At 53.7% G+C, this 16,344-nt stretch overlaps 1 protein-coding gene and 1 long non-coding RNA gene across 2 annotated transcripts; one reads left to right on the top strand and one right to left on the bottom strand.

Annotated features, from left to right (window-relative positions):
* Positions 1–1,359: 1,359 nt before the first annotated feature.
* AQP3 (aquaporin 3 (Gill blood group)) lies at positions 1,360–7,414 on the bottom strand. The gene is made up of 6 exons (XM_040481476.1): positions 7,238–7,414; positions 4,050–4,176; positions 3,551–3,688; positions 3,055–3,173; positions 2,509–2,726; positions 1,360–2,420 (listed from the first exon to the last, which is right to left on the bottom strand). Exons 1-6 carry the CDS (start codon positions 7,343–7,345, stop codon positions 2,252–2,254), a joined length of 879 nt encoding a protein of 292 aa, XP_040337410.1. The 5' UTR covers positions 7,346–7,414; the 3' UTR covers positions 1,360–2,251.
* A 2,434-nt stretch (positions 7,415–9,848) lies between these two features.
* Positions 9,849–16,150, top strand: LOC121034576 (uncharacterized). The gene is made up of 2 exons (XR_005792512.1): positions 9,849–9,921; positions 15,550–16,150. It is a non-coding gene; the product is annotated as an uncharacterized LOC121034576 (long non-coding RNA).
* The last annotated feature ends 194 nt before the right edge of the window (positions 16,151–16,344 follow it).

Genomic DNA, 16,344 nt, shown 5'->3' on the forward strand with positions numbered 1-16,344 from the left:
GGGGACAAGGAGGGGTTGGAGACCTGAGAAGGACCAGCCTTCTACCCCCACCTCCCCAGAGTCCTGGCTGTGTGACCCTGCATTTGCCACCCACCCTCTCTGGGCCATGGTCTCCTCAACTATGAAGTGGCTGGGGAGCACCAGCTCAATCTCTAAAGACCACATGTCTCCTGTCAGACCCAGGGATCCTCTGGCTGCCCTGGGGTTAACTCTGCAGGAGGGCTAGGCTTGGGGCCCGCCTTCCCTTTTATTCCCAGTGAAACCTGAGGAGGATCTGGTGAGGCAGGGAAGTAGAAGGTGAGAAGTAGAAGGTGAGAAGGGGCACATGATTTCTTGACAGAGCTTCCTGGGCTCAGGTGTGCCAAGTCCATTGCCTCTCTGGGCAGTCAGGACACCAGCATCGGTCCAACCCCAGGCTTACAGACAATGGAGGTGTCTCAGACTGAAGAAGTGAGAAGAGCGGAGGGAGACAGGGATGAATGCAGTCCTGGATTCAGACAACTAACTGCAGAAGATGGTGGAAGGGTGGGGAAGAGCAGGGGTGACTTTCTAGAGAAGACACTTAGAGAAGACCAGGAGGATTTCAGTGAATGAGCACTTTGGAGCAAGGGTCCAAAGATAGGAAGGCGCAGAAGTACACAAAGTAGTCTGGGGTGATGCAGCACTGTGAGTGAGGGGAGCACTATGAGGGCATAGGAAGGGACTGTGGGCCAGGTCCTGGAGAAGCTGAGTGCAGGAGGGAGGGTTTGGGATTGTGTCTGAATTATCAGGCAGAGCCTTGGAACGAAGCCCTCTTTTAACAGTGGTGCCAGAAAGATCCCTGTGGTCCTGTATAGTCTGGCTGAGGCCAGCCTGGAGACAGGGAGCCTGCTAAGGGGGCTGTGGCCAAGGTCTGGGTGGAGGTAACAGAGCCTAAACAGCTGAGAGCTATAGAGGACTATACAGGTGACTAGTCTGATTGGCCTCCTCCAGCAACAGGGAGCTCACTACTTCTTGAATAGCAATCCTCCCCTTTGGGCAGCTCTGCCTGGGAGAAAGTTCTTTCCTAGGCCAGGTTCAAGCCTGCCTTCCTGGGATGATGTGTGGGTGCAGGGATCAGGAAGAAGATGCCACTCATTGTGTAGGAAGATGGAAGCTTGGGAGAAAGTGTGGGGCCACTGAGTTCAAGCTGAGAAGCTTGGTGAAGAGGCTCACTCACCTGTCTGTGGGACTTACTCTTGCCCCTCAAGCAGGGCCCGAGTACTGCCCCTAGGGTGCCCTGGCCCGGCTGGGCACCCTGGGTATTTGTGGTTGGACACAATGAAGCTCCTTAGCTGGCCCCAGGACAACAGCAGAGAAAACAGAGACAAATTTCCACAATTGGCAGTTTTAGGCACACATTTTATTGTTTTATATATATATATATAAAAGGCAAAAGAGTACATGTGTTGAGTGGAGAATTAAAGGGGTGAAGACCCTATTTTAAGTAGAGTCTCCCAACCCCCATCCTTAAAACTGTAACATCTACTATGTATATTTTTTAAAAAAACCAAAAAACATGAAACTTATACCTGGACTTCACCCCACCACCTCACATGCCTACATTATGACAGAAATACGTTCTCTGCTCCTACTTATGTACAGCCAGAGCTCCACACCTGGGCTGGGGTCTCCTCCTCCCGGTCCTACCTCCATATTCCCACCCTACCTCCCCCAAAGCCTGTAGAAACCCCCTGCTAGAGAAAGGGTGCACGCGCGTGCACACACACACACACACACGCACACACACACACACACACTCAGAAACACATATCTGGACCCTCCTCCACATGGAGCCCCCAAAACATGCAGACCCCTGGCACTTTCCTCACTCACAGAGGGGACATACCACAGATGGACCTTTCCCTAGGCTCCCCCCACAGCTAGAATCCTTTCCACTTGGTCCCTTGCCCTGATATCTAGGAAACCACACACACACACATACACACACACACACACACACACACTCAAACACCAGCTGCCTATTCTCACTTTTGGGGAGACAAAGAGATATGTTGGCCCTACTCCCTGTCCCAAAACAGCTTAAAGACAGTGTCCTAAGGTCCTGTTTGGGCAGGGTCCAGTGGGGAATCCTGAAGAAGGCCGTCCCACTGCGGGGGGGGAGTAGACGGAGTTTCTTAGTCCGGGAGGGGGACCACAAAGGCTTCCAGGGAGCAGCCCCTGCACAGTCTGTGGCTGCTCAAGAGAGGGTGGGGAGGTGGCCCCTGGCCACTCAGATCTGCTCCTTGTGCTTCACGTGGGCCAGCTTCACATTCTCCTGCTCAGTGGAGGGTGCAGGCTGCTCCAGGTGGCAGCCGATCATGAGCTGATACACAAAGACTCCCGCAATGGAGCCCAGAAGAGGAGAGACGATGGGCACCCACCACCAGTGTCGGCCAGTCCTAGGGACAGACACATGTGGTCAGGGGAGGGTGGGGCGGCAAAGGGGAGGCGGGCTGGGACAGGCTGGGTGGAGGGGGCTGCACTCACGTGAAGACTTCAGAGCCCCAGCCAGCAATGGCGGTGAAAAGGCGAGGGCCGAAGTCCCGGGCGGGATTGACAGCATAGCCAGAGTTGAAACCCATGGAAGTGCCGATAACGAGGACCACCAGGCCCACGGTGAAGGCCTCCAGGCCACGGGGGACAGGGTTGTTGTAGGGGTCAACAATGGCCAGCACACACACGATGAGGGATGCTGTGCCAATGAACTGGGGAATGGAGAGGACAGGATGAGGAGCTGCTCCTACCCTACCCTCTGGTCCCTCCTCTGTCCTTGGGCTCCTGGAGCCTTGACACTTCCCAAGTTCACTTCTCTCCAGCAGTGGTGCTGGCCCCTGGGGAACTAGCTGAAGATGAAGATTCCTAGGAATCTGCATGTTTTATAAGTACCTATCACCATGATTCTGGTGTCAGTGTCCCCACACATTGAGACAACCCTGCTATAAACAAGGAGTCCTGTCCCCCAGCCCCCCATGAGATACTCACAGCAGCTTGGTCCTCCTCTCTGTGTTCCCCTAATGAGTCCCCAGCTCATACCTGGTCGAAGAATCCATTGACCATGTCCAAGTGTCCAGAGGGGTAGGTAGCAAAGATGCCAGCTGTGCCATTGGGGCCCGAGACTACAAGCTCATTCTTAGCGAAGTCCCAGATTGCATCTGGTGAAAGATTAGACCCAGAGTGGGTGAGGGCAGAGGCTTACCCGGCTCTCCTGTCTCAGGTCAGGCCCACCCTTCTGGAGGATCGCAGGTGAGCAGCACATCACTGCTGTATTACTCAGAAGTCTATGGAAGGGTGGCAGGGGTGGGGGAGGGGGTTGGGCAGCGAGGATGGTGGATGGCCTGAGACTCTGTTGCCCAACTTGTTTCTTTCTTTCACCTTGTGCCCCCAACCTTGGTCCTGTGCAGTGAATGAGTGAGTCATAAGCTCGGGGCCTGGGCAGGCCCCAGCTGTCTGTCATCAAAAGGCCTGGTGCCAGGAGGTCCCAAGCAGAGAAAGGGAGGTAGTGGAGGATGGCAGGGTGGGGAATGCTCACCATAATACAGCCCAAAAACAATTCCAGCACCCAAGAAGGCTCCCAGTGTCTGAGCCAAGGCATAGATGGGCAGCTTGATCCAGGGCTCACGTGCCAAGAAACACATGGCAAAGGTCACAGCAGGGTTCAGGTGGGCCCCTGGGAAAAGAGGAGATGGGACCTATTAGTCACTGTAACCTCCCACAGTTGGGGATCCCAGGATCTCTAACCTCCATATTCCCCTTCTTTGGCCTTAGGGGGCAGGGGTGCAGAGAAGGGTTTCTTGTACCGGATGGTGAGTTGGACTATGTAACAGGCCAACACTGATAATCTGATTCCAAGGTGAGAGTCAGAGGTTCAAAGTGTCAAGTTCCTTCTCCACTCTCCACTTCAAAGGGCTCTAAGCTGAGGCCACGGCTATTCCCTGCCCTTGAGAATGGCCCCCACCACCTCATTCCCCAGTTGGGCACCCTGGGTAATGCCCTTGAAGGTAATGACTGAAGGTGGAGCAAGGCCTTACCAGAGACCTGGCCAGCAACAAGGATGCCCAGGGTGACAGCGAAGCCAAAGGCTAGGTTGATGGTGAGGAAACCACCGTGGGTGCCCCGGCTGAGCACCACCTGGGCCACGGAGCCACAGCCAAACATCTGTATCAGGAAATAGAACCAGGCAGGGAGAGTGAGGCCCAGCAACTCTCACTCCAGAAGGAAGGAGTAAATCCAGCAACCTCCACCTGCAGTCGTCAGAACGGGAAGCCATTCCTGGGGGGATCCAACCCAACCCCCTCCTGCTGCAACTGCACCCTGAAGAAGAAGCAGACATGCCCTCCCACCCACAATGCCCAAACTCTTAACAGGGCCCTATGGAAGGGACTGGAAGCAGAGTCAATGACAGGGAGCCCAGAAGATGGCTGGACCATCTTCTTTGATTTTTCTGGAATCTCAGTAGGAGTGAGGTGTAAGGGAACAGCTTTTACTTTAGCATAGTTTGTCCTCCAGCCCTTCAGGTCTGGCCCACAAAGTGGGAAGGCTCTCACTCATCCTCCCACTGCCCCCACCCCCACACTTGCCTCCTTCCTTGCCCCAGACAAGAGCTGGATGGGAGTTGGTCAGGGGGCGGGCAGTGCCCACACAGAAATAGGGAGGAGGCCAGAAGTTAGGCTGAGTCTGCTTCTGAATCTGGAATGTCAGAACCCCTGCCCCTGCCCCTGTTCCTGTCCCAGAGTCTCCTCTCCCCACCTTCCCTGACCTGACCTCAGGAATCCAGGTTCCCTACATAGATGTGGAGGTCCTGAAGACAAAGGTCTGAGTGGCCCCTCTCTCTAGCCCCAACCCGGGACTCAGCAGTGCAAGTGGAGAGACTGGCTCTAAGCTTTCTGACAGGGATGGAGGAATTCAAGAGGACTAAGGTCCCTGATGTCCTGCAAATACAGAACATCCTATTCCTCTTGTTCAAATGTAAAAATGTTTCTGTGCCAGCTGTAAAGAACTATCACCCTGAGCTCCCATAGTGTCCCCCAAAGCTGCTCAGGCCCTGCCCTGGGTCTCCTCTTCTACCTCCCCATAACTAAAAGTTTTATGTCTACCCAGGGGGCAGTTTCCAAGACTTGTGCTAAGAGCCCTTGTCCATTCTGACAGGTCAGCATCCTGTTGTACTGGGTTGTTAAGCATTTTGATTATCATCCCTCAGAAAGACCAAGAGATAGTGAGGAAGCCAGCGGCAGTGATGCGGGGCAAAGGTGTGTAGGCAGGTGAGAGCAAAGATCAGAGATTGTGAGTATGTGGGGGGCGGGGGGGGTAGGGGAGGGAGGCACATAGGGGTCTGGGGCACGCTGCCCTGCCTGGCAGGCCCTGGCCTCAGCTCCTTTCCTGCCTGAGGCCCAAACCTGGCTTCATCCCAGGAGACCTTGGAGGGAAAAGCTGTCAGAGCCAGTTCCACCACCTTGGGGCTAATCTTCCTCTTCCTCCCCCTCCTTCTCCCTCACTCCCCACCTCGATTTGTACCCCAGAGAAAGGGGCTCCCCTCACTCAAAGGCCAGCCCTGATCCTGCCACTGCAGGCTCTAGGTCCCCAACTCACAGGGGTATGTAGGCAAGCCCTTCTCCACCGCTCACCGATCTCCCGGGCCTAGCCCTCCTCCTCAGGCAGCCATTGAGGTTCTGCTTTCTCACTGACATCAGATGCCTTACACTCACCTGAACCTGAAAGCCTTCACAAAAGTAACACCCTCTTTTTGTGGTTGGGGATAAACCAAATGATCCTGGGGCTCAGTGCAAGGTCTGACTGCTCCTTTGTGGCAGAGGCAAACTGAGATGTGGGAGGGGATGGAGAGGCCCCTCTGTGAATGTAGGAGACAACCTCCCCTGCGCTGGCATCTCTCGAACAGGGGGCTGGACCATAAATCAGATAAGCAGTGAGGGACACTAGGCTCTGGGGCAAGAGGGTGAAAAACACCTGCCCCTCCTCCCTTCTTGGCACAGGGAGACAAGGGATGGAGATGATGGGTAGGGCCACTAGTCTTGTGAGGGGCTGTGGATAAAGTGCCCCATCTGGCTCCTCCCTTGCTATTCCTGGAAGCCAGAGGTGAGTCTAAGAAGTTTTCTCCCCATGGCACCCATTCTACCACCATCACCCATTTGAGGTGGGCCACCCCAGCCCTACTTGCCTCCAGTTAAGCTTCCTAGTCTACAGGGGGCTGGCTGGTGTGCATCACCTACAGTGGGGGCTGGGGCAGGAACGGAAGAACCTATCCACTGCAATGAAGCAACTGAACCCAGAAGTAACCCAGGAGAAAACAGGTGTAACCACGTGAAGGGCTGAAAATCAGAGAGTAGCTGGGACAGGAAATGGAGACCTTGAGTGGTGTGTGCCTGTCAGACCCAAGAAATGCAAACAAAGTCACCCAGGAACAAGCTAGGGACGAAACTGGTGTAACCAAGGAGTAAACTGACCGAGGAGTAACCCAGGCAGGGGAAGTGGCCTACCCAGAGAACCCACAAACTAACTCAGAGGCTGTTAGAGGCTGGGGAGTAACTCGGTGTTTTGGCACAGAAGATGACAGCATATGTCTGGGTGACTGACAGAGTCTGGGAGCCACTCAGCACAAGGGGAGCAACTTTAGCGACATCCTGTCCTCTGTGCCCAGGGCCCAGCTGCCTTCCACAGCCTCGTATCTTCAGGATCCTTCTTTCTTCCAATTCTGCTGTTTGCACCCTGTTTGCCTTCCGCCCTCTGCCCCCACCCGTGGAAAACTGTCCTTGCATCGGGGAACTTTTGGACTTTCTGAAGCTTAATTATTCATTAGGGGCCAGATATCCAGGACCCAAATAATCTAATAAGGGTCCATTTGCCAATGCCTCCACTGCCTCCCAGAGCTGGGCCTCTGGGAACTGGGGAAAGAGAGCCAGAAGACGCTGGAGGTCTCAGACTGCAGGGGTGACTGCTGCCCCCAGCCTGTGGGTTGGGGCACTGGTGAGAGGGTAAAGGATCAGAGCCGTCAGTGGGAGTAACAGGTGGCACTCTGGCAAGTCAGAGCTGTCACAGACGGGGTTAGAGCTGTGAGGGAAGAGCACTCAGGAAGGGGTCATGGTGGGGGGCACAGCTGGGAGAGGGGTCGGGCTGTCTCGAAAAGCAGCCCCTCCCGTGAACAGAGGGGTCAGGGAGCGCGGGGGCTGGAGAGAGAAGGGCTTCTCCGGGCCCCTCCACTCACCACGAGGATGAGGGTCCCCAGGCACTCAGCCAGAGCCTGGCGAAGCAGCCGGTAGCGGATGTGGAGCATCTCCCCGCAGCGGGACACCAGCTCCTTCTGTCGACCCATGGCGGGAGTGGCGGCGGTGCGGGCGGCGGCGGTGAGCGCGGCTGGAGGACGGCCGGGCGGTGGCTGTGGCCCCGAGCGCCGGGTGGCGCCCTTTATAGGAGCCGGAGGCTCTCGCCACGCCCTCCCGGCAGCCCCTCCCGGCGGCCCCTCCCGCTGAGCCCTGAGACCGCCCGAGGTGTGGGCGGCCGCCCCCAGCGGCTTGCCTGGGGAGCCCGGTGAGGACGCGGGGCTGCGGGAAGCTGGGGAGGAAGGTGGGGGGCGGGGAGGAGCTTTAGGGGTGGGGTTCGCGTGGAGAGGGCACTTAGGGGAGGAGGTGTGTTACGGGCTGAGAGGGGATTGCGGGGTTCTGAGAGCCAAAGGTCGGGTACAGGCATGTGTGGGACATGGCTGGGGAGGATGAAGCTGCCAGTGGAGACCTCCTTGCCCCACTCACAGTGAGCCCTGCTCACCCCCACGTGATGGTGGGGGTGAGAGAGACTTGTCAGAAAGGAAGGGAACTGGCCCCATCCAGCTCTACAGTATGGCTGGACCCGTTATGTCCTCAGAGAGGGGGCTGGAGGGAGGAGGCTGTGGGCCCCAAGGGAGAAGAGACCGTCTCATAGTCCAGACCTGCGTGGACTCACAGAACACAGGCGGAGTTCCAGCCAGAGTTCATGGGCCTGTTGTTCCTTGTGCTGAATATGTGTCACATGTTGCATGTCCTGATCGGCTCTGTCCATGGCTATGTCCACACATGACATCTGTCCTGTGTACCAGATTGCACCTTCTGGACATTTCTCATGGCTGTGTACATGTCTGTTGAACCTGGCTAGGTTAACTGAATTTGCCACACGTGTATCTGCGCGTGTTTTGCACGTGGCTCCAGAGGGTGAACTGCAGTTGTCCTGACATGCCACATGCCACATGCTTGCCAGCAGGGTGAGTCCTACCTAGTTGTTTTTAACTCTCTCTTCTCCCACTCTGGCTGATCCCAGCCAGGGGAGAGTCTGACCCTTTAAGAGGTTAAGCTGGCTAAACTGTGAGAGTTGTCAGCCCCATCTGAGGTGGGACGTGGGGCAAATTTGCTCCTCGTATTGCATTTATTTTTTAATTTTTATTTTATTTTAGTATTTTATTTTATAAATAAAATCCCAAGCAGGCTCTGTCGTACTGTCAGCACATGGAGCCTGAAGCGGGGCTCAATCCCACCAACCTTGAGACCATGACCTGAGCCAAAATCAAGAGTCGGACGCTTAACTGACTGAGCCATCCAGGCGCCCCAAAAAAATTATTTAAAAAAATTAATAATTGGGAAACTGAGGAGTGGAGCCTGGACCCTACCTCCACAGGACTGGGAGCAAATATGACTGCACTCCAGTTGCTATGGCAGCATTGCCTGGGGAGACCACATTTTCCAGAGGCACTTAATCCAGGTGGTCTAAGGGCCTTGGGGACTTATCCCTTGAGGAATGGCTGTCAGGAATAAGGGCTCCATTGCCCAAAGGCTCTTAGGCCCAAAGAGATGGGATTTAGCAACACACATTGGGTAAATTTACACACTCTTGCACATGCACACGCACACTCTGAGACTGGCAGCCATGCTTCCCTATAAACCCTCAGCTCTGTTCACATGCTCATGGGATCCCCTTCACATGGGAAACTAGCCATGGGCTCAAACATGTATGTAACCCACATGTGAGGTCTCCCATCGCCCTTGGCCCAGGAAGGAGCACCCCACTCCTCCAGCCCCAACGGGTTGGGAGGCGCCATGGTGAATCAGGAGGCCATCACCAAGTGCCTACCCATGGCACCACTGCCAGTCTGTGACTCAAGACAGAGCACTAGACTCCTGGTGCCAGAGCCCAGACTGTGGAAATGGGGAAACTCCCTTAACCATTCTACTTTTTCTTCTCCCTGCCATATGATGTGCTTCTCAGCCTCTCAGTGCCTCAGATGGGGCTCCAAAGGCAGCACGGGGCAGGAATTGGCAAGGAGCTCTCCTCAACACTGAAAGAACATAGGAACCCCAGCCCATAGCACCTTGTCCTCACTGTGCCCCATCCTGGGGCTGCCAGAAGGACAAGCCTGGCCTGGAAACCAGAGCACAGGAGAAAAACAGGGGAACTTTGCCACCAGCAGGCATATATGCAAGGCCCTTAGACACACATGCATTTGCACTCAGCTTTCATAGGTGTTCACATGTGCTGCACCATATGCTCCTACACAAAACTCATTCATATCTATAATTAATGTGTGGACATACATGTTCATACATGTACCTACACATGCACAATGGAGATGGATTTGGGTTGAAGCAGAGAAGGTATGATACAGGTAGAGCTTCATGTTTCTTAGTGGGCGTGAAAGAGGGGGAAGGATACAGTGCCTTCCAAGGGTCCTTTATTCCTGCCAGCCCTCATTTGGGACTAAAAGGGGTCTGGACCTGGGGAGTTTGTGCAGAATTGCCAGGCTGGCCTGAGTTGGGGGGGGCAGAAGCAGGACCTCACTGTCTCTTCTCATTGTAGTCAATGTCAACGGCGCCCCCTGGAGCCAGAGACAGAAAGAAGTATGGCTTCAGAGAGAAGTGATTGCACTTGGTAAGGCCAACTCTGAGTCACAGAGCTTACCTATAGCCCTCTGGGCTCCCTCCTGTGCTTTGGGAAGGAAAACTAGGGCCAAGTGCAAGTGCAAGCTAGAAGCCAGCCCACCTGGGAGCTCTGGGAGGATGCAGATGAGGAGGCACCACCTTGTCCCAGGGCATCTTGAGCAAGGTCTGTCTCACCTGGGCGGAGGGCTGAACCCAGGAAGGGGCCTTGACAGCCCATCCACCCGTGGGAGGCTGTGATTCCTTGAGGTCAGAGCTGGGGGAGTGGGTTCTCAGACAAGGGAAGGGCTAAAGATGCAAGTCCCAGCCTGCTGGACCAGAGGGGCTGGCTGGGGCCCTGTAAGGGGAGGTGGTGGCACACCCTTCATTTTCTGCCCCCCAAACTCTTTTTGTTTGAATAGGAGCAGCGTGAACCATCAGAAGACACATGGGCCTTGCTGTTAGCAAGTGGGGTGGAAAAAAGTGTAGACATTAGAAAACAAATCATGCTATAGTCTCCCCAGCCTCTTCAAACCCCCTAAATCTCTTCCAGAGCTTTGGAACAGGGTGGGGGAGGGGCAGGCCAAAGCAGATATACAGACATTTTCAAGTTTAGAGATCACTTCCTCCCATTTGCAAAACAACTCCCAAAAGTGGGTGTATTTTTCCCCTTTCACAGATGACAAAACTGAGGTTTAGAAAGAAGTCACCTGCTGAGGTCTCAGCCAAGCATTGAGCTGGGATTCAAACCTCATGAGGATAAGAAGGTGAGGTGAAGAAGAGGGGCGGAGAGGCCAGGGAGCCTCAGGTCCAAGGCACAGGAGGAGCAGGGAGCCAGGACACAGGAATCCACTGAGTCTCTCCATACCACCTGAGCCCCTTTTCTAGAATGCACCCCACTCTTAGGCCAATGCTGGACACTATTCCTGCTCCTAGGCCTCAAGAGTTGGGGGCTGGCTCTGGACTGGAATTGGGAGTGGAGAGTGGAGATGAATCATCCTATTATGAGCGTCCCCAGACTGGGGGGCGGGCAAGCATCTCCTCCTACTGCGCCAACAGTCACCCCCTGTCTCCAGACAAGATGGCAGAGAGCCCATGAACACATACTACCCCCTTGGGCACTTCCAGCCACATGTCCAGCTCTGAGAAAATCTACCTTTAGACCCATATCCTGGGGACTTTGGATTCACCTTCTGGTGTCTCTGAGCTGCCCTTGGCACCCTTTGAGGACAGCAGAGAGTTGCAGAAGAGGCAGAGAGATGCGGCAGAGGCTTAGACTCCTTGCTGAGGAAGGGTCCAGAGTTACAGGGGCCAGGCCAACAGGTCAGAGGCTTCTTGCCGATCAGAATCTCAGCTCCAAGTCTGGCTTGGCCACTGAACAGTCAGGTGACCTAGCCAGCTCTCTTCTCTCAGCCCTCAAGTCTTAGTTTCTTCATCAGTCACCTGGAAGTTTCATATGGAGTCGTCCCACCCCCCAACCCAGGGCCTCTGTAAGAATCAAGCAAGATTGTGGGTGTTTCAGGCTTTAAAAACTTTATCACACAGTCAACATAGAAAGCAAGACTCATTCTAGAAGCTGCCTCCTTAATCAGAGCCACATTTCCTCATATGTGAATATCCACGTATATCCACATGAGTTCTTGGCTCTGTGTTTGCATGTATCCATGGAGGTCTGTGTGTACAGGGGGACAACCATGGGGTTCATGCATGCATGTGTGTATCCATCAGTGCCTGTGTGTGCATTTGTGTGTCCAAGGGGCTCTGTGTGCATATCTGTGTGTGTCCCTGTCTGGGCCTGGCTGTGGGTCTGGGTCCAGAGTTTACAAAAGCCAGAGATAGAGGATGGGGATCTGTTGAGGAGTCTGGGGACTAGCTGGCCGGACAGTTGGCCCTGCCCCAGGTCAGCCTAGAGGGAGAGGAGTTAGTGACATGGAGCTGACACAGACCAGGTTATCACTACAAACAGGCCTAGGGTGTCTGGAGAGCTCTGGTTCATACCTCAGGATCAGATCCCTGGAGCCCCTGGCCTTTATGTTTTCCTCTCTCTCTCTTCACTAGCAGGAAAGCTTCTGGAACCAGGATGGTTGCCTCAGAATGAGGGGTCAGAAACAGAGATTGAGGAAGAAGAAAAACTCATGGCCTTCCTGGGGGGCCTGAATTAGGGCCTGGCGTTTGCCTGGCCGCTGCAGCCAGGAAAGGAGCATAGAGCATTTGGGGGACTGAGGCAACCAGAGAGCTTCCTGGAGGAGGAAACATTTGGCTGGGGATTTTGTAGAGGGTCTTCCGGGTGAAAGCCTGCCAGGCCAGGCCAAGGTAGGTATGGCTGTTTGCCTGATACAAGATGAGAGCACCTGTAGTGAAGCCAGGGCGGGACACTGGTAGCACAGAAGGGCCTTGGGTTCTATACTAAGGGCCTGAACCTTATCAAGGGGCCGGAGACATTCAAGCTGTGCTTCTTTAATCCCCAGGGCTCTGAGGAAGCTCTCACAGGGACTGTGGCAGCTGGAAGCGGGGAGAGGGAAGGCAAGGAGGCAGAGCCCTGGTCCCACCTCCTGTTTCAACCACGGTATTTTAACCATGTTACATCAGGGTTCTAAACAAGATTACAATTGACAAATGTTCCACTGCTAAGAACAGAAACTAATGGGAGACCTGAGGGTTTTAAACAGGGAAGTGGTGTGGTCTCCATTTGCCAGTTAATGGAAGGCGCTGGAAGGATCCCTCCAGTTGCTACGTGGAGGATGTGTTGGAGGGGAGAGGCTGAGACCAGGAGGTCTGGAAGGAAGCCACAGAGGAGGCAAAGAGGCCAGATGCAATGGGTACAGGGAGTGAGGAGAGTTTGAATTGGGGATTTAGGAGGCAGAGTGATCAGGGCAGGTCGTCAAGAAGCTGAAATTGGAGGCGAGCCCAACTGGGTAGATAGGAACTTGAACCTGAGATGGAGCCCAGGACAACTGCTCTCTGAGAGGCCTGTGGTCTGAAGGGGGTGGGATGGGGGACCGCAGGGGGAAGGAGGCTCTGCATCTGGTGTTCCAGAAAGGCCATGGGCATGTGTGAGCCCCAGAATTCTCTCCCCTCATCCCAGCCCAGTCTGTGCTAATTACAGAGCAGCCACCGGCTGCCTGCCCCCGGGGGAGAGGTGTCACAAGGGGAAAGATCTAGGGGAGGGGACAGGCTACAGCAGGAAGTTCTGCAGTCAGACTTCAGGTATGACTTCCTGAGGATCTCTAGACCTGGGATGAGTGGGAACTGGGCTCCAGGGAGACCCCACTGATTGGGATGGAGGTGGGGATGTTGTGGGGGCAGATTAGAGAAAGGTCAAGATGCCATATCTATCATTTTTCTTCTTCAAGTTGAAATATATTTGACATATAACATTGTGTAATTTCATTATTTATATATTATGATTGCCATTGTTGCAATAATTAGACCTCCATCACATTACATAATTGTCCTTTTTTTTAGTGGTTGGAATAATTAAGTTCTAGTCTCTCAGAAAGTTTGTTGATTATAATACAGTATTGTTGCCTATATTCACTATACTGGGCATTAGATCCCTCGGGCTTATCTACTACTCATTGTAAATTCATATCTTCAAACATCTGTCCTGCCTCCCCTTCCCCACATATATCTATCTTTTTCATCCAAATCCCTGGTGGTCAAGTGGAACAGGGGACTGGATCTCAGGGCCTTCTTATTCCTTAGGTCAGGGCCCAATCTGGGCCTTGTCAGTCTTTGGAAGACCCCAGCCCTATCCTGTGGAGGTTTCCAGTCTGGAACAGTAGGGGAGAGCTGGGTCCTGCTTTTGAAGAGGTCCCAGTCAGGGGGACAGAGATTTCAGGCTTGAGCTAAGGTGGACCAGAGTGTGCACACTCTCAACCCTCCCCTATCCTTGACTCTGCTCCTTTATGTCTTGCTGATAACAGCTTTATTCAGCTGCCCTGGGTGGAGGGAGAGGAGCAGGGCTGGCAGGTGGCCCAGGACAGAGGAGGGGGGCAGGCTTTGCACTCCTCTCTGCCCCATTGCACAGATCTAGAGTTCAGCTCTCCATTCCTTTATTCCTCTTCACCCCAGCCCTTGGCTTCAGGAGAGCCCAGGCTTGGCAGCGGGGTCTAGAGACAGGATTCTCTGGATCTCCACCCCTAGCTCCCTGTGTGACCCTGGACAAGTTCCTACACTTCTCTGGGCCTCACGCAAACCAGAAAAATTATCCTCTCCATCCTGCTTTCAGAAGTTGAACTGTGAAAGGGAAATGAGTCTCTCTCTGGGTTTGGAACACCCTGGTCCCCATTAGTGCCCTGGGCAGTCTAAGAGTCCTGTTGCTCCCCACACACCCCCTCCCCCCTCTCTCTGCAGCAGAGGGATGGGCAGGCAAGCTGACCTATGCTTGAGTAGGGTAGGGGTGACTCACGTGCCCCAGGCTTCCCCTCCCCTTAATCGCTCACCTGGATTAATCTATGACTCACAAAGCAAGTACCGGATGTTGGAGGGGTTGTATGTATGTTTATTGGGGTGGGGGCACTTGGACGAGTCCAAATCCGAGCAGCCCTCAGGACGTCTTTGAACGTAACCTGCTGCAAGGACCCCTAGGCTTTGGGGTCTTGCTCTTTTTCTCCAAAGTAATGTTCTGGGCAGAGGAAAATAGGGTCTTCAGCTGAATGGATTCCAGTTTAGAGGAGATGGTGATACCACAGTCAGAAGACAGGACACTTTGAGAATTCACTAAATGTAACCACACAGCGAGGCTTAGAAGGTCTGACAGAACTGGGGAAACCAAAGCCCCGAGAAGAAGGCTTTGTTTAAAGCCACAGAAACAATCCAGAGTTTTTGCCTCTGTTTTTTTTAATGTTTATTTATTTTTGAGAAAGAGAAACAGAGAGTGCAAGCCAGGGAGGGGCAGAGAGAGAGGGAGACACAGAATCCGAAGCAGGCTCCAGGCTCCGAGCTGTCAGCACAGAGCCTGATGCAGGACTCGAAGTCACAAACCGTGAGATCATGACCCAAGCCGAAGCCAGATGCTTAACTGCTTAGACTGAGCTACTCAGGCACCCCCCACCCCCCAGAGTTTTTGCCTCTTTATCTGAGAGCTTTCTCTCCTGACCTACTCTTCAAAAAGAGAGTTCCCCTTTTACAGTAACTCTGAGCTGGAGACAAAACCTGCACACAGACTAGTGCATACAGACATGTCCACGCCTCCCAACACACAGAGCAGACAAATCACTCCATACATCAGACTCCTACCCCATCATGTCCACCTGCAGAATTAAATGCAGAACCCCACAGAAGCAGACACACCCACGGGGATGTATAACCTACATCCTGCCCAGCCTTGCTCACACAGGAGTTCCTAGTCTTCTCTCCCTCCCTTCCAATGAAGTTCCAGCTCCTCATGCCACCATGGTCATCTTAGACCACACCAGCCTCTTCACCCACTTCCTAGAGATTGGAGGAAACAGGTTGGAGCTACAGTGTGATGGACTGTGAGGTTGGAGCTAGAGATGGAGCCTTGGCTTCCTGCTTTCTCCACAGTGCTGAGCAGGGAGTGCAGAAAGGATGGTACAGCTCCTTGGGTTGAGTTATTTGCCATCTTCCCTTGCCTCATTGTGCCCCTGACAAAGCCATTACCGTGCCCATTTTACAGGTGGTGAAGCTGAGCCCATCAAGGGAAGTGATTTGCCCAAGGAAACATGGAGATAGCAGGGCCAGGGCTCATTTTCCAAGTGGGGACTGGTGTCTGCACCTCTTGGAGCCACCTGCTGCAGTTTTGCCCGGGGGCAGATTCTGTTCCCTCCTTCACCAGGATAATCTAGAACTGGGTTTGTGAAAAGGCCAGAAGCTACAGGACTGAAGCCGACCCATGGATGGAAACAGGATGGTTTGAAACAGGCCAGCACCATCCTTCCCCAGAGCCTACAGAGGGACTGTGGAGAAAATAAGTGAAGAGGAACCAGGGAACACCACAGAACCAAGGTCCATGAGGGCCGGAACTGCATTTCTTTCCCCAAACACAAAGCCTTGTACACCTCTGCCTGGAGTTCATGAATCAAGAGCACAGCTCACATAGCCCATCAATGTATTCTCTATGACATGCCAACATCTAATCTCATGACGGTGACAGGTAGGGACCGGTACAGGTTCACAAAGACTAACAGACTTGGGACAAAATTCAAGATCAGGGCTCCCATATGTGGCTTATCGTCTTTTTTTTTTTTTTTTTTATCTTTATTTATTTTTGAGAGAGAGAGAAAGAACAAGTGGGGGAAGAACAGAGGGAGAGGGACACACAGAATCTGAGACAGGCTCCAGGTTCTGAGCTGTCAGCACAGAGCCCAACGCGGGGCTCAAACTCATGAACCATGAGATCATGACCTGAGCTGAAGTCAGACGCTCAACCAACTGAGCCACCCAGGCATCCCTTATCATCTTGAGGATGAAC

The sequence above is a fragment of the Herpailurus yagouaroundi genome, unplaced genomic scaffold, assembly GCF_014898765.1.
Source record: "Herpailurus yagouaroundi ecotype Mexico unplaced genomic scaffold, PumYag 160, whole genome shotgun sequence".
NCBI lineage: Eukaryota > Metazoa > Chordata > Mammalia > Carnivora > Felidae > Herpailurus > Herpailurus yagouaroundi.